The following is an 18,834-nucleotide window of genomic DNA, read 5'->3' on the forward strand; positions in this document are numbered from 1 at the left end:
AGTGAGCACGTCAGAAGGCAAAAATGTCAGTTTTCAAAAGTCACAAGCCAAATATCATGACTTTGATTCCATTTTATTGGAACTAATTCCACATTCTCATCATGAAAAATAGTCAGAAGGCTTGTAAAAGGTACTTTCTAAAAGAAATACAACTGTTTTGGCTAAATTTCACGGTTGAATAAACACAAGTCAAAATTTGCTATAGTTGGATTTTTTACACATTTTTATCAATAAAAATGATGGAATATGATGACAGTTACTTTTGGGAAGAGTATCTTCAACAATATTCATCATTTCACGGTTCATTGAACATTTATTGAAAACAAAAAATAAGAATTTCAAATATCATAGGCAAATATTTTTTCATTTTGGTAATTGAAATTGATCTTTTATCAATTTTTTTCGTTATGTTCATGACCAATTAACATGCTTCAATGATTCAAAGGCGTTTAATTAAACATTCACACTTGAATGAAGATGTGGAATGTGATTAGTTTTTTTTTTTACGTTACTGGAAAAAATGCAATTTGCGACTACGGATATCTGTCACAAACCTCCTTGTATGGTTCATCTGATTTGATTTTTATGAAAATCCTGATGTTTAATGCACCAGTGAGCACACAATATTCAAAAATTATGCAAATGAGAAGAACGTTCAAGGCCTTGGCCCCACTCTGTGCCGCATCAAATTTTTATTTTGTTGTGTGTGCCTTTTGGATAGTGTTACTCTGAAGCCATAGGCGAAGTTTCATGAAATAACTGTTGGCAGAAGTAACAAAATCCGTCCATGAAACAAACCCCTCATTTCATATTTGTTAAAATTTTCACTTCCTCTCTCATAGACTTGTGTACATTATGGGTGCATATGTTTAAGAATAAGTAACCCCTAATTCAATATGGTGGAACTTTTTTCATGGCTGTCTTTAGCAATGTCATTTGGCAGTAATGTTTATCAACCTATGGGCAGAATTCTGTGCAAAAGTGAAATCGATTTGTTTATTTATGGATGAGTGAGCACGAATCAAAGTGGAAAAATGGGTATTTCCAATGTCACAGACTCATTTTGAAGGGTAATAAGGAGAATATTGGGGATTGGGGGCAAATTCACTTTCAAATGTGACTTTAATTGCTGTTGTTTTTATCGTCCATCATTCCTATCACCACACACTTTCCGAAGTTTAAACATTTTCATGGTTGAGCGAGCACATTCAAAAACTTATGAATGAATACTCTTTATATTGCATTTAAATTTATTATTTTCTTAACAATTTCTCATGATTAGTTTAATTTATGGACAAATCAGTGGTGGATCCAGAATTTTTCAAATGGGGGAGGGGACTATAATCGGAGGAGCCATCGACATTTTCAAATTTTGATATGACCTAACAAGTTGTAGAGGATACTACCAAAACCCTTATGATGTTACGTCGCAATACAGGGGCCGCACGGAACGGTTTTCAAAGTGTGGGGGAGGGGCTGAGCCAGCCAAAAGCAGGGGGGGTGACCATGCAAAAATTCCCAATCGTATGGTCATTTTTATTTTTGTACATGCTTTTGGAAAAAAGTGGGGGCTGAGCGCCCCCCCACCCCGCTTCTGCGGCCCCTGCAATATTGTGCTCACTCAACCATGAACATACGATATCAAAATAATGTGTGGAGTGGCTAAATGATGGATAGTAAAACAGCATTAACACCATAAATTCACCTAAAAAAAACTTTTGCCCAATTTCGTAATTGCACAATCTGAAAAACGACTCTTGTGACTTTCAAAAATTGTCATTTTTAATTCAATCTTTAATTACTCATGCATGACTCAACCGATCAATCTCATTTTTCCTCAGGAGTTGCTGAATGAGTGTAGAAAACTCCCTACGAAATATCATATCTCAAAATAATTGCATTCTCAAGTTACAGCAATTTGATTTAGGGGGGACTTACTTTTATTGTTGTGTATAGATGGCCATTTCATGGACTTAAAGATGTAAAATGTGAAATTTTAGCAAATTTTTTTTGGGAAGGAGCATGAAATTTTGTAAACGTACTGACCCAGTCCTAGTTTCACCACAGATTAATTAATAGCTACACAGCTATTGCATATATACGATGTTACGAAAAATCTACAATTTTTCATAGTATTGAATTGATTTGAGCTCCTCAAGGAAAGCGATTCTGAGGAGCTCAATTGAGCTCCTCAAAAAATAAGGAGAGCAATTTATTGAGCTCCACGAAATTATAAACGTGAAGGACTGATAACACTCAAGTTTTCTTGTCAACAAAGATTAATTTTACCTCCTATATTCTTATTTGCTTAGGACATCATAAAATCACATAACTACATGTACATGGCCCGTATTGTGAAGTCAGGTTTAACTTAGACCATTGTCTAACTGTGCTAAAATTATAGGGAGCCAAACGCTAAAAACAATCTGCTTTATAGTGTATATTTCTTATATTTATTATTTTATTTTCCTTTGCTCTCATAATGGAGAGAATATTTCAGTTATCATTCTGAGACAGTTATAAATGATTTGAGTTTCATAAGAGGTAATAAATTGAACAATTAATAGAGCTTGTTCTCCAATTGGCTCTCCATAGTAAAACTACAACTGAACCAGGGTTCAGAATACGACCCCATCAATTATAAGTTATCTGACGTACAAACATAAAAATAGAGAAACTCTGATCTACAAATAAACAAAAACACTTGTTTTTAATATATTAACTTTCGGCAAACTCCTCTCTTTTCTTTTTATTCAAATTCACATATCATACGTGATTTCCATCTTATTTCATCTAATTTACATCTCATAATACTGAATCATAATCATATAATGCATATTCATTAGTATGAGTGAATTTATCGTGGATGTTTGAACACTGAAAATTAGTTTGCTGACCTATGATCATTATTGCTTCATGTGAACAAGGCTTCACAAGAATGGGTCCTGTCTGACGCAACCAGACAAAAGACTTAAACTTACGCAGGATGTATAACACTGCAGAGGCTACATCTTCTTCTCCAGTAAGTAAATTGAGGGCTATGCACTCATACGTTGCTTGATCATCTAATGACACATCCCTCAATATCAGGTTATGATGCCTATATTCTTGATGAATGATATCCCTTCCATCTGTAAATAATAAAAAACAACATAATGATCAATACAAAAAAAAATACTAAATCTAAAAAATAAAAAAAGCTGTAATTTGTACAAGCAACCCTCCTTAATCCACATTTTAGTAAGATTTTTTTTCCCTTTTCAAGACAAGTTTCTGAAAGTTAGTGTGAATATGTAGCCTGGTACCTATACCAGGTGTACAGCAGGGAAAAAGTTACAAGAGGCTGGGAGCAATTTAGCCCAAGAAATGATCAAAAGAAACCTAGAAATAAGAAAAGGGAGCCCTGGAAATCCCCATTAATTGCAACAATGTAAAAATTTTATATACCATTGTGCAGGTTTAGGCAGTTAAGTTGTGAAAAATAGAGCCCCCCCCAAAAAAAAAAAATTAAACAAAGAAAATAAAAAAAACTTTTTGCGTGGTGTATAGTACTATACTATAAAAAAAAATCTAATTTAAAGCACTGTCCATTATTATTCATATGCATAAAAAAAAAACAAGAGGAACGCCTCTGGCAGTCTCCCCTGAATTACGCGATTCAATATAGCAGGAGTGCTGACTTTGAAAACAACTATTTAATAATCATTCACAAAAAACACTGTATGATAATAAAATACTCGGCTAATAGACCCTAAATTACCTTTAACCTTGGTCATGTGACCTGAAACTCATGCAGAGTGTTGAATGATACTTGATTATTTTTATGTTTAAGTATCATGAACTAGATCTATAAACTCTCAAAGTTATGATAGCAATTCAACAAATACACCAATATGGCCAAAGTTCATTGACCCCAAATGACCTTTGACCTTGGTCATGTGGCCTGAAACTCAGGCATGATGTTCAGTAATACACCATTATCTTTATGTCCAAGTTTCATTAACTACAGGGACTCGATTTTAAGGTGCGCGAGAGAGATCGCGCGCTACATGCGCGCCTTAATCCATTTTAGGTAGCGCGATTAATAGCGCGCCTCGCAATAGCTGACCTGCGCGGAAATGCCTAAAGTCGCCCTCGAAATCACCCGAAATCATGCTTTCGGGGGCGACATAAAATCTGAATGTTGCCCCCGAAATTATTGCCGAGTGATAACAACTCAACGGCCCACTAGCGCCATATGCTCGAGCTCCGCTTACCATTTAACAAGTGGAATGCCTCTGGCCGTCTCACCTGCATCACGCGGTTCAATATAGCAGCAGTGCTGACTTTGAATACTACTCTAACTCGCACAAGATGTTCAGTGATACATGGTTACTCTTATGTCCACTTTTTATGAACTAGACCAATAAACTTACAGAGATATGATGGTTATTCAACAAAAAACCCCAACATGTCCAAAGTTCATTGACCTTACATGACCTTCATTGACCTTCGATGTTGATTCCTCCAACATGGTTTAAGTTCATTGACCTTGATCATGTGACCTGAAACTCGAACAGGATGTTCAGTGATACTTGATTACTCTTATGTACAAGTTTCATGAATCAGATCCATAAACTTTCAAAGTTATGATGGTAATTCAACAGATACACCCAATTCGGCCAAAGTTCATTGACCTTTGACCTTGGTCATGTGACCTGAAACGCGCACAAGATGTTCAGTGATACATGGTTACTCTTATGTCCACTTTTTATGAACTAGACCAATAAACTTACAGAGATATGATGGTTATTCAACAAAAAACCCAACATGTCCAAAGTTCATTGACCTTACATGACCTTCATTGACCTTCGATGTTGATTCCTCCAACATGGTTTAAGTTCATTGACCTTGATCATGTGACCTGAAACTCGAACAGGATGTTCAGTGATACTTGATTACTCTTATGTACAAGTTTAATGAACTAGACCAATAAACTTTCAAAGTTATGATGGTAATTCAACAGATACCCCCGATTCGGCCAAAGTTCATTGACCCTAAATGACCTTTGACCTTAATCATGAGACCTGAAACTTGCACAAAATTTTCAGTGATGCTTGATTACTATTATGTCCAAGTTTCATGAATCAGATCCATAAACTTTTAAAGTTATGATGGGAATTCAAGAGATATCCCCAATTCGGCCAAAGTTCATTGACCCTAAATGACCTTTGACCTTGGTCATGTGACGTGAAACTCATGCAGGATGTTCAGTGATACTTGATTAACCTTATGTCCAAGTTTCATGAACTAGGTCCATATATTTTCTAAGTTATGATGACATTTCAAAAACTTAACCTCAGGTTAAGATTTCGATGTTGATTCCTCCAACATGGTTTAAGTTCATTGACCCTAAATGACCTTTGACCTTGGTCATGTGACATGAAACTCTATTAGGATGTTCAGTAATACTTGATTGACCTTATGGCCAAGTTTTATTAACTAGGTCCATATACTTTCTAAGTTATGACGTCATTTCAAAAACTTAACCTCAGGTTAAGATTTGATGTTGACGCCGCCGCCGCCGTCGGAAAAGCGGCGCCTATAGTCTCACTTTGCTTCGCAGGTGAGACAAAAATCATCAAAAATCCACACTCAAAATCATGAATAAGCCTTAAAGATAGCGAGTAGCGCAGTTTCAAATTCCGAAGTCGCGTTATTTTTTCTGTACCACGTATTTCCATACACATGGTACCAGGTATGGAAAAAAAAACGCAACCATGGAGCTAACAGAGGAGAACCATCTTCCAATTCCTCTGTTAATCCTTTGTTATTGCTTCCTTCGGGCGAAGGAACGATATCTAACATCTATCGGCGAGCCGCCAGGCGAAAGTTAGAGCACGCTTACATAACGCGATAAGCCCCCTCGTAAAATCTGAGGTCAGAGATTTTTTGAAGGACCCTGCGAGGCACCGCCGTAAACAACGTTCTCCCACACAACTTCCCCCGAGCTCAGTTTTTTTTTCAAAATTGAAACACGACTTGCTGTTCTTCTAACATCCATATCTCTTCGTACGGATTCCTGATGTACGTCTTTTATGTATGGTTGAACTTCTGAGATAATCCCCTTTGCATACATACCAAATACGTTGCAATCTGAATTGACTCAACAAAATTACAAACGGAGGAAGTTGGATATTGGTCATTTTAAGTATGTCTGTCTTTCTTCCGTAGTTAAATCTTTCCCTGCACGTACATGTTTTAGAAATTATAATACAGAGAAAAAGCATACTTTGAGCTTAATTTTGATGCAAAGATCAGTAGTGAAGTTACAATGGAATTGATAATATAACGACAAATCTGCGGGGCATTTCTCTGGCGATTGTCGCATCGTGGAGTACCCTCCGGTGCCCCAAGCACTCCTATTTGTGTAAGTTGAAAGTGAGTGTAATGAATGACGGGAGCCGTGCTTGCTCAGCTCTTGTCTCTGTATCGTTTTTGGAAAATAGCAGGGGCCGCGGAGCGAACAGATTTAATTTACAAACCAGTAAATAGGAGAATAAAGTATAAAAATTGTTATTCTACATAATAAAGAACTTAAAAACAACATGTTTGGGACCACAAAGAAGTATACCCAGTTCTATGTCAGGACGATTCATTTTAAGTTACAAAGTCATTTGGAAAAAATTACAAGCGAAGTTTTACAATTTTTAGGACAAAAAATAATCATGATTTAAAAATATTATAGAGAACAAAATAAAAGATGATTACAACTATTGAATTCATATTTTTAGTTTAATCTAAAGAAAAAAAAAGGCTTCCAAAATATAGTGTCCGGACACCTGACCCCCCCCTCATTTCTAAAACATTCTATTTCTGTTCTAGATATATTTAGAAACACCGAATATCATGATTTTTGTTAGATTATGAGATTTTTTGTTTGTTTAAGATTGTACTTTTTTCTTTCATATCCTTTTTCTGGCATCATTCTATCCTTCCTCTTTGCCCCTTTTTTTATTCCATCCGATCTTTCTTTCCTGATCTTCTCTCTCTGTTCATTTTTCTTTCTTTCCTTGTTTGTCTTACTCTCCGTCCTATTTTAACTTTTACCCAAAGTCAAAACCTAACTCAAACAGGTTTTATAACACACAATCTAATTACAATACATTGTAAAACAATTATAAATACTTCCTTTGGTTGTTGATTGTAACTTTATAGTACATACATTTCCTCCATCCATTTTTTTAACTGGACAAAAAGCTCCCCTTGTATGTTGAAGAAGAGCTTTTTTGCAGTGCTCCTCTACCGCTCTCCTTAAAAGTTCTAGGAGAGTTTTTTATTGCTCTCCTCATAATTATAAAACTGAGTCCCTGTAACTATTTCAAAAACTTAACCTTGGTTAAGATATCAGCGTTGATCACTAGACTCTCAATATATATCATGTATCCAGGTGAGACAAAAAAGTACCTCAAACTTTTAAGGCCTGGTCACACCGCCCGAGCGTTGTTGGAGCGGTCGTGGAGCGGAGAAGAGAAAAAACAAAACTGCTGGCTACCGTTCACCATTTTCAATTTCAATTGTTTTTTTTTATTTTTTCCCCAATTTTGTGAGCGAATTTTGGCCCTCTATCCCTACCGCTCCACGACCGATCCAACAACGCTCGGGCGGTGTGACCAGGCCTTAAACAAGTATGAGATATAAAAGGAAAGGAGACAAAATACATAATCCTCCAAGGATTTCTCAATAATCATAATAAGAACATATTTTTGACATCAAACATATCAACTGAATATCATAGAAAAGTAAAGTACAAGTATGAATACTAGTATACAGTATTAATTTCACAGTTCCTTGAGATCAGACTACACAGATCAGTCCTTGCCCTTGCATATCCACAATATTGCATATACGCAAAGCCAAGGGCTATTACGTGTGTAGGATTCATTTTAAGTTACAAAGTCATTTGGAAAAAATTACAAGCGAAGTTTTACAATTTTTAGGACAAAAAATAATCATGATTTAAAAATATTATAGAGAACAAAATAAAAGATGATTACAACTATTGAATTCATATTTTTAGTTTAATCTAAAGAAAAAAAAGGCTTCCAAAATATAGTGTCCGGACACCTGACCCCCCCCCCCCTCATTTCTAAAACATTCTATTTCTGTTCTAGATATATTTAGAAACACCGAATATCATGATTTTTGTTAGATTATGAGATTTTTTGTTTGTTTAAGATTGTACTTTTTTCTTTCATATCCTTTTTCTGGCATCATTCTATCCTTCCTCTTTGCCCCTTTTTTTATTCCATCCTATCTTTCTTTCCTGATCTTCTCTCTCTGTTCATTTTTCTTTCTTTCCTTGTTTGTCTTACTCTCCGTCCTATTTTAACTTTTACCCAAAGTCAAAACCTAACTCAAACAGGTTTTATAACACACAATCTAATTACAATACATTGTAAAACAATTATAAATACTTCCTTTGGTTGTTGATTGTAACTTTATAGTACATACATTTCCTCCATCCATTTTTTTAACTGGACAAAAAGCTCCCCTTGTATGTTGAAGAAGAGCTTTTTTGCAGTGCTCCTCTACCGCTCTCCTTAAAAGTTCTAGGAGAGTTTTTTATTGCTCTCCTCATAATTATAAAACTGAGTCCCTGTAACTATTTCAAAAACTTAACCTTGGTTAAGATATCAGCATTGATCACTAGACTCTCAATATATATCATGTATCCAGGTGAGACAAAAAAGTACCTCAAACTTTTAAGGCCTGGTCACACCGCCCGAGCGTTGTTGGAGCGGTCGTGGAGCGGAGAAGAGAAAAAACAAAACTGCTGGCTACCGTTCACCATTTTCAATTTCAATTGTTTTTTTTTTTTTTTTTTTTTTTTATTTTTTTCCTCAATTTTGTGAGCGAATTTTGGCCCTCTATCCTACCGCTCCACGACCGATCCAACAACGCTCGGGCGGTGTGACCAGGCCTTAAACAAGTATGAGATATAAAAGGAAAGGAGACAAAATACATAATCCTCCAAGGATTTCTCAATAATCATAATAAGAACATATTTTTGACATCAAACATATCAACTGAATATCATAGAAAAGTAAAGTACAAGTATGAATACTAGTATACAGTATTAATTTCACAGTTCCTTGAGATCAGACTACACAGATCAGTCCTTGCCCTTGCATATCCACAATATTGCATATACGCAAAGCCAAGGGCTATTACGTGTGTAGGTTTCACATGAGTCCTTCAGACCCCCATTCACTCACATATTAAATCAGAATTAATCCAAAAATCATCAAAAATGAATTCCTCGACAGATTTCGCCTTAGTTGAAAACAACAAAACCAGATATGTTAATCAGGTACTTGTCCAGCTCAAACATAAGTTAAGTTGCCTGAATAAGACTATAAAGTGATTAGGAATCCATACAAAAAAGAGCTTGTTGAATTATTCTTGGCTCGAACTACAATTCATATGATGCATTGGTAGAATTAGGATTACCAAATCTATTATCCTGAAGAGCCTTGGTTATCTTCTCAAAGAAATAATAATTTTCTTCAAAATGCAAACAAATATAATGCATTCAAATGCAAGACAAACAGATTTAGAAACAGTGCCCTCCCTAATCTTGTACGTGTACTTGTTATATTACAATATTACAAACTGAAAACTCAAACGTTTAATCTACATGCTTCACAATAGTGAATTCATTTCAATAACCAATAACTTATTTAGTTTTTATCATGAATAATTTTATCAATTTATTATATATGCATTCCATTATTTTTTTTATCGTTGTCAATAATTTACTGTTCAAATTCTGGATGTATTTGAATAATTTTAATTGTCTCTATATTTTTTTACCATGTATGTTGCAAATGATACCCTGTAAAGGGCTTGTTGAAAACTGTCGGGTACATGTAAAGTTCTGTGTAAGTTTCAGGTAAATTCCTTAAGTTAGCCAGCAAAGTTTTTCTATAATGTCTTTAAAAAAAACCAAGCTACCAAGAATCCATGTGGAAAAGCTATGCAAAAAATTATGTTTTTGTACACGGTTTTAGAAAAAAGTGTGTGTGGGGGGGGGGGGGGGGCTGTAACCATTGTAACTTTGAAAGTTATAATGGTAATTCAACAAATATCCCCAACATGGCCAAAGTTCATTGGCCCTAAATGACCTTTGACCTTGGTCATGTGACTTGACACTCAGGCAGGAAGTTCATTAATACTTGATAACCCTCATGTCTAAGTTTCATGAACCAGATCCATATACTTAGGTTAAGATTTGATGTTGACGCCACCGCCGTTGGAAAAGCAGCGCCTATAGTCTTGCTCTGCTATGCAGGCGAGACAATATAACCATACTATTAATAATTACTATAAAACGGGTTCAAGGATGTAGCCAATGTTGAGTGCGTATTCAAGTCACGTGTTCATGCTTTAATTATGCGCAACCTTCCAGTCGTGCATTGTTCGTGCAGCACTGTGCATTTTTTGTGCAGCACTATCAGCACTATCAGCACTATGCAATATTTGTGCAGCATTAGTTCCAATAGCACGTAAAAACTGATACGCGTTCAGTAAGAGGCTGGCTAGGATTTTGATGCGCTTACTTAGGCGCGCATAGTAGATACGCCTGTGATGTCATAATTGATAGTCTTGTGATCTCTTCGTCTGTGCGATCGTACACAAGTTGGAGGGATTTGAACAAGATTTCCATGAAAAATTCTTTTTGCCGACCCGTTTTATAAAACAATTAATGCACATTTTAAGATTCGTGATGTTAGTGACGATGCGAGCAACTCTCGGGCATTCACAATATTATGCAAAAGCACTCGGCGCAAGCGCCTCGTGCTTTCGCATAATTGTAAATACCCTCGAGTGTGCTGCATCGTCATAACACACTCATAAATGTGCATTAATGGTCTACTATAAAAAAATAATGCACTCTATATTTATTAATTCATTTTAATTTAGAAATTTAGTTACACCTTAGTTACTTGATCAATGACATAGAGATGATGCTTAGTTTTTAATAGAAAATAAAAGCATTGAAAGTAAAGTGTTATGTGCAGGTAATCTATTCTCTACCAGTTATTTGCACAACAGCCCAACACATGTCATAGTTGTTTCATTAGTAACATGAGCTATGACAAATTCAACAGCTCATTTCCTTTTCTCTTCGCAAAATGGAACACTGTTCAGAGATTAGAAGGACTAAAACATGCTCGGAAACAGATGTACGAGTAGACGCAGAAGATTTTAACAATGCAATGAAAAGAACAACACATGAACAAATTTGTTAAAAGTGATGGTGCAGTGCATGTTTTCAGTTCAAACTTGAACACAACAGAACAAAATTAAGTTTTCAATCTAAAAATGGACCAGGGAAATAAACTGTTGGAAAATAGAAAGTGATTTAAAAAACAGCTGGTGCAATTTTATCCATAGTTCAAGTAAACAACATTGTGAATAGTTTTCATAAATGTTTGGGCATGTCGAAATAGCTAAGTAAAAAAACAATAAAATGGTAAAATGCCGAGCTTAGTTTGAAGTGCGCCCCCTTATGCCAACAAGAGTGTCGCTAAGGCGAGCTGATAATACACCCACCTGCAACACAGAAAATGGAGTTATTGGTCAAGCAAGAAAAGCGGAAGGTTGTGACTTCACCTTTGACCTTCTGACATCAAAATCAGAATTCCTGGGATCTATGCTAGCATCATACACACCAAATATTATATGCCTGGGTTAAAGCCCCAGTCACATATAGACCCCGGACCATCCCGGATCTGATCCGGGGAGAGATCCGTGTTGGCGCCTTGGGCATCCTTGGAGGTCCGTGTTGGTCCTTGAACATCCGGGAGGCCAACACGGCAGTTTTAGACTGTCAAAAACATCCGGCGTCATCCGTGGACTGCCAGGTTGGCAAAGCCATCCGGGATGGTCCGTGTAGGTCCGTGTGGCTGCCTGGAGTATCCTTGGCAGTCTGTGTTCTTTTTTTCACATCAAATCTTAACAACGCTATTCACTGTATGAACTTTTCAGTAGTTGTTAAACAGTTGACACAAACATGCTTAATTTATTTATGATTAAATGGATGATTAAATGATTCAGGATATTTTCTTACGCTTTGGCGATTGGCCCCAACCTAATATTTGTAAACTTAGTGCATGTATGAATAATTCGTTTTCTATTTTTTTTCTAATATTTACCCCAACTTTGTCTGTTATTATTTCACATTTCATTTTTTTTAAATATGTTATATGTACATGTTATGTACCTGTTACATCAAAATTGTACATTAAGTTTTATACTACTGCCCTTCATCGACAGTTATGTGTCATGACCTGGGCCTATCTTAATTTTAATTGTTTTCTATTGAATTGGAAAATTTCTTTCCTTTATTGTGATTTCAATAAAGTGATATCAAATCAGTGGTGTACCTAGGATTTTCCACAGGGGGGCAAAATCGTCCGCCAAAAATTTGACAATCCAAAAAATAGAAATAAAAATTTTCAATCACAAATAAAGGATATCATACCCGAAAAAAAATTTACAAGCAAAAAAAAAAAAGGTTTTCAAAGACAAATTGGAAGTTTTGAGTTTTGATATCTTTTTTAAAAACATCATAATATAATGCTGCGACAAGGATGAGAAAAATGAAAAATGAATAAATAAATAAATAAATAACTATCAGCTCATTATCATGAGCAGATCTTAATTTGCCGTGCTGGTCAATATAGCTGCTGTGTTGATGCTTGAGCTGACGTGTTCATCCTTGAGCTGATTTGTTGGTCCGTGGAGCTGACGTGTTGATCCATGTAGCTGACGTGTTGGTCCGTGTTGCTGACGTGTTGGACCGTGTTGCTGACGTGTAGGTCCGTGTTGCTGACGTGTTGGTCCGTGTTGACGACGTGCTCTGCCGGCATGATCCGTGTAGATCCGTGTGAAGCTGCCGTGTTGACAGTCCCTGGGGCAAAAATATCCCGGACCTCCCCGGATCATGCCGGCATTGCCGTGTTGATCCGTGTCTATATGTGACTGGGGCTTAAGTTAAACTACAGTTATCATGTTTACAAGGACTGCAGAAGGGTAAGATGAAAACATGTCACTGTGACCTTGACTGATGACCTTTTGACCTCAAAATCAATGGGCTCCCTGGGATCCAAGCCAGTATCACACACATCAAATTATATGAAACTAGATTTCGTTCAACTGAAGTTATCGCATTTACAAGGACTGCAGAAGGGCAAAATGAAAACTTGTCACTGTGACTTTGGCCTTTGACCTTTTGACCTCAAAATCAACAGGATTCCTGGTGGGTGTTTCATAAAGCTGTTCGTAAGTTAAGAGCGACTTTAAAAACGACTGGTGAACCTTTCTTATGCGCTAAACCATCACCAATGAAAATATAATTTACCACAAGAAAGGATCACCAGTCATTCTTTAAGTCGCTCTTAACTTACAAACAGCTTTATGAAACGGCCCCCTGGGATGTATCATACACACCAAATTAAATAGGCCTAGAATAAGTTAAACTATAAAATTTATCGCCTCTACAAGTAAAAGATAACGGATGGACAGACGGACACTGAGCATGATATTATATGTCCCGTAGGACGGGAGTATTAAAAAAAGATATGTTAAACATACTTGATTAATCTTGATTGCTAAAATTATACTCCCCTCTTTAATGCCTTGGTATCAGTCCATTTTTCATGAAAAGAATACAACAAATAGAAGCTTGCATAATAGTTGTTTTGAAATATTTTTCAAGTTTGTTGCAGAGCTGTGCAGTTGGCTACTGTAATACTGTCAGCGAAATACATGTCTGTATTTAAATTCCGAACAGCCAGATAATTTGCCCATATTACTGAAAGTGTACATGATTGAACACACCCCTGTGGAAAAAACCTTCCCACAAACACTTTACCCTCAACATGCAATATATGGAGCATATTTTAATAAAACAATTGAATACGGGCTATATGTTTTCAAGTGTGTGTATTAAGATAGAAAGAGTTCTGTTCAATATTACTAACCCCTTAAGCACAAATGGTTTTCCACACAAGCACAAGTTTGATATCTTTTTCTAGACACCAGTTTAAGTCTTCTACATGAACGTACATGTACATGTAGGTTGAGGTGAATCAGTCCACAGATGCCAGCAAATTTAAAGATTTGCATATATTTTATTCATTATTTTTTATAGGCATGAACGTTTAACCTAGAGGTACAGATCTTTCATAGGTCAAGGCTGGATCCCATTTCTCAAAGACTTGTGATAATAACAAAAGCACAATTTCTTCTATAAGAAACTCTGACTAGTGACCCTATGGACACTGTATGTAGGGTAATATCTCAGACTGTTTCTGAATATTCTACATGTATTTGCAAAAAAAAAATAGAGCAATCATTTTTCCTCAAGGGAACCTTGTTTTATGATTATCTCATTTTAAGAGATTTGACTCAGGGATTGATGAAACAAAAGACTTAAGCTTTTTAGACTAGAAACTAATTACTTCAACAAAGATGTCACTCATACATAAGATTTGTTTTAGTCCATTATTATCATCCTTATAAATTTTAATATCTTCTCGTTTGCAACAAACACAATAAATAATCCACAAAATCCTAGACAGGCACCGCGCGAGACCTGGATTTGCATCTCATTAACAACCCTTCTATTTTGAATTTCTAAAGGACTATTACAGGGGATCAAAATTGTTGCCGATGAAAGTCAAAATCTTGTTTCTCTCATTGTGACTTATTGTTCAGCATGTGCTGGAATTTCCAACATCAACTAACATTTTCATGAGCTTGATGTATGTGAAAAACAAAGGTTTAATTTCACGAGGTAAAACTTAAGATTTGAAAATGTTTTCAAACGAGACTTGCCGAAAACAGGATGCCTATCATTTGCTGACACAACCCTCACACAAATGCTGCACTTGTGAAAAGTAAATAAAAATGTTCATTAGGCTTCATTCCTTACATGGTATAATTTTTCTCTTGGCTGGTCTCATATGAAGATAGAAAATCATAATTTTGTAAAAAGGCCTTTAAACAGACAAAATTGTACTCATCGAAGACTCGAGAAATGACGTCATAAGCTGATTTCGCTGGCTCAGCTGGTCGCGTGTTGTGCAAAGTTCTTGTGATGACAAAATTTGATCAGCGAAAACGATCCCTTGCCATGTGAGATCTGATACTAGTTGTTATGAATTTCACGCTGTGTGGTGTCACTAAGAGCAACACACTCAAATACAAACGTGTGGGACTAAATGTAAGATTCAATGGATCGGATGGTGTTACAATTATTTTGGACATTGGCGTAAGCTTTTTTCGACATAACCGTCACGCACAATTATATTGTACAGGATTTGCAGGGATATACAAATGATATTTATTGCGTTCACTCATAGCATTCATTTTGTAGCCTTTCTTGAAAAAAGGTAAATTTTAGGTAATTTTTATTACTTTGATTTTTCAGTTTTTGGCGTAATTATCCTCCCCGAATTTTCATATTTTATTTTTTTACATTAGACTACTGTATGGTTTACAAATTTATTACTTTCTTAATTCCGTTAGATTTTATACCATCGATTATGGTAATTAGTGAGATTTTGGCTTCTAAATTTGTTTACTTTATTTCACACCATTCAGACTTTATTTCATGCAAATCATGTACACTCATAAACAAGCTGTTAATTATGGTGTAGCGCTATGCCTGTAGTTTTCTTCAGCATTAAGCGAAAGGTTTATGGCCACACATTTTTAACTAGCCCTATAAGTGTTATATCACCAACATCTTATAGTGGTATCAACATAGTGATCCCTATCCATAAAAAGTATACATTTTCGAGAAGGCTATTTCCTGATTAAAAAAAAATACATTAAAAATGATGAAGCCTGAAGTTTTAACATCATATGAGTGAATGTTTGACTTTTAATGACCCTCAAACTTAATTTTGATCATCCATGTCTTTTTTTTTTGCTTTGACCATACCGCAATTTAAATTGGCATGAATGATTCATGAAATAAACTGTTTGGTACTTTTATGGTTGAAATATACATCAAAGCGACGAAACCAAAGGTGATGTTTCTTTTTTCACCCTTAAAAGCTCCTCTGAAAGTATATTATTTCATGATCAATTTTGGTGAATTCTGCCCTGGGGTCAAAATCAAGGCAATATCAAAGGTAAAGAGGTCGTGTTAATTTAAATTTATTAAGAACCTATTGATAATTTATGTTCCTGATCACTTTCTAAATTTCCTATTCAAATGCATTCAAAAGTATGAATGGAATGTGTGTGCGTTATGCATTGCGGGCATGCCAAAATGATGCTCTGTTGTACTGGTCGCTAGTGCATTTTTTTCATCTGCTGGTCAGTTGCTCGGGCTCGAGATTAAAAATGCATGGATGTTCACCCCAGCCAGAGCAACACACCAGATGTTTAGCATAAGTTTAAACATCCCTGTTTTATTTGAAATGACATGCAGAAGACTCAAACTCAGTAATAAACCAACATGAAAGACCTAGACACCGTTCTCATCACAATCCCAAAATCAGTTCAGGAAGCCCGTTTGGAAGATCGCTTTGCTAGCATTCCCATTTGATCACCCAAAAGTAGTTTTCGAAACCCACTTCATGTAAGGAAGTCCAGTTGCTACGGGAATGCTCTCAATGTGGGTGACATGTTTCGCACAAAATTTTGAAACTGCAGCGAAGACATTTTACACACAGTGTCAAGTAGCGCACTCAAAATGAGCCAAGATAGCTCCCTGAAGTACAGTTGTGTCCTCACTTTACACTTAAATCAGTTTAACACAAGGCAAAACGATCTTGAAAACTGCATCATGAAGTGGCTTTCCAAACTGGTCTGAAAGATCGTTTCCAAGACTACTTCGACCTTTCTCATTACACGTCAAGGACGTTTCCCAGTTAAGTTTGTGCGCATATTTTACGCCATGCACGTTGATGTCACAATAAGTGAACAGGTGAGTAATCAGCTTTAGTATCGGATGATTTCTCAAGTAATCTGCACTCAAACAGCAAATCTTGATGTGTTATTTAATGGGGCTATTAGCTGAAAATAACTATTGGACCAACTTTTTAAAAACCTCTACCTCTTCAAAATAATTTACTCTGCAGTGCAGCAAAGTAACTCCTTGGTATGACGAATATGACCCTGAGTTTGATTAAATGGGATAGTGGTGTAGAATTTTTCTTCACGAACATACAATCCTTTTGACACATTTTTTTGGTGTTTTTAAAAGCACATTTACCCCAACAAAAGTGCTGATAGTTTAAAAACAAGCACATGAACCACCATTTTTTAAAGTCAACACCTCTTAAGAATACCTTTCTCTGCAACCATGCAAAATTTTATGAAAATGACACAAGTTTGAAATAAAGTGTAAAAATGTAAAAATTTGGTGAAATTTAGATAGATATTGACTGAGTATGCAGGGCTCCACACTAACCCATTTTTTTCTACTGGTCCAACCTATTCATGTCGGACCAGTAGATACCCAGTTTTTCAAATTGTTACTGGTCCGAACCTAAAATCTACTGGTCCCCCAAAATAAAGAAAACATAAAAAAAGTCACACGTTTATTTTTCTAGCCTTTCGTTACCCCCCCCCCCCATGAGCTGAAGGAATGAAGGACAAAATGAAAGCAAGACAGAAACGAAGAAAAAAAGAAAGAAAGGAAGGAAAAGAATAACAGAATAAGAGAAAGGAAGAAAGGAAGCAAGTGAGGAAAAGAAAGAAAGAATAAAAAAGGAAGTAAAAAAAGAAAAGGTAAAGAAAGGATATATGTGAAGGAAGGAAAAAAAGAAAGAACTAAAAGAAAGGAAGGAAGAAATAAAGAAGGAACAAAAATAAGAAAGAAAGAAAGAAAGAAAGGAAGAAAGAAATGAAGGAAAGAAATGAAGCAAGCAATACAGAAAGAAAAAACGAATCCAGAAAGTAGTAAAGGAAGGAAAGAAGCAATAAAAAAGAAAGGGTTAAAGGAGAGATGGAAAGAAGGACAAAAGAAAGAAAGAGAGGAAGGAAGGATTGAAAGAAGGAAGAAAGGAATTAAGGAAGAAATAAAGGAAAGGTAAAATGATAGATAGAAGAAAAGAAATAAAGGAAGGAAGGGAAGGAAGGAAAGAAGCAAGCAATATAAAAAAAGAGAAGGTAAAATAGATGAAAGGAAGAAAAAAAGACTGAGACAAAGAAAAGAAGAAATAAAAAAAGGGTAAATAAATGATGGGTGGAAGGAAGAAAGAAACAAAGAAAGTAACGAAGAATGAAGGAAAGAAAAGGATAAAAGGAAGGAAAGAAAGGAAGAAGAGAAGAATAAAGGATGGATGGACTCAAGAATTAAAGAAAGAAAAATATCAAAAAAGAAAGGAAGAAAGGAAGGAAGGAAGGAAGGAAGGAAGGAAGTAAGAAACGAAAGAAAGAAAGAAAGAAAGAAAGAAAGAAAGAAAGAAAGAAAGAAAGAAAGAAAGAAAGAAAGAAAGAAAGAAATAGAGAAAAATATTTTTTCAAAGGATAGAAAGAATGAAAGAAAGAATTAAAGAAAAAAGGAAAATAAAAAAGACAGTAACAAAAATGAAAGAAGAGAGGGAAGAAACAAAAAAAAGATTGAAAAGAAAGAAGGAAAGAAAGATAGGAATAAAACAAAGGAAGAAAGCTAAAACTATCATCATAAATAATTTATCAATTTCTTTTTGGCTCACTTAAAATAGCTAAGAAAGAAAGTCAGAAACCAAGTGTATCAACACACACATAAATGCATGTGTGGTGCTAATATGTATTCAGACGATATCACCCAAAACCCGATTTGTT

General features: G+C 35.6%; 1 protein-coding gene across 1 annotated transcript in view; it reads right to left on the minus strand.

Annotated features, from left to right (window-relative positions):
- Positions 1 to 18,834, minus strand: part of LOC121411350 (protogenin B-like) — a 98,629-nt gene that overhangs the window by 32,186 nt on the left and 47,609 nt on the right. The window contains exon 5 of the mRNA XM_041604024.1: positions 2,982 to 3,131. Within this exon, the coding sequence (XP_041459958.1) occupies positions 2,982 to 3,131 (150 nt within the window). The remainder of the gene's footprint in view (positions 1 to 2,981; positions 3,132 to 18,834) is intronic.

This window comes from Lytechinus variegatus, chromosome 3 (genome assembly GCF_018143015.1).
Source record: "Lytechinus variegatus isolate NC3 chromosome 3, Lvar_3.0, whole genome shotgun sequence".
Classification (NCBI taxonomy): Eukaryota; Metazoa; Echinodermata; class Echinoidea; order Temnopleuroida; family Toxopneustidae; genus Lytechinus; species Lytechinus variegatus.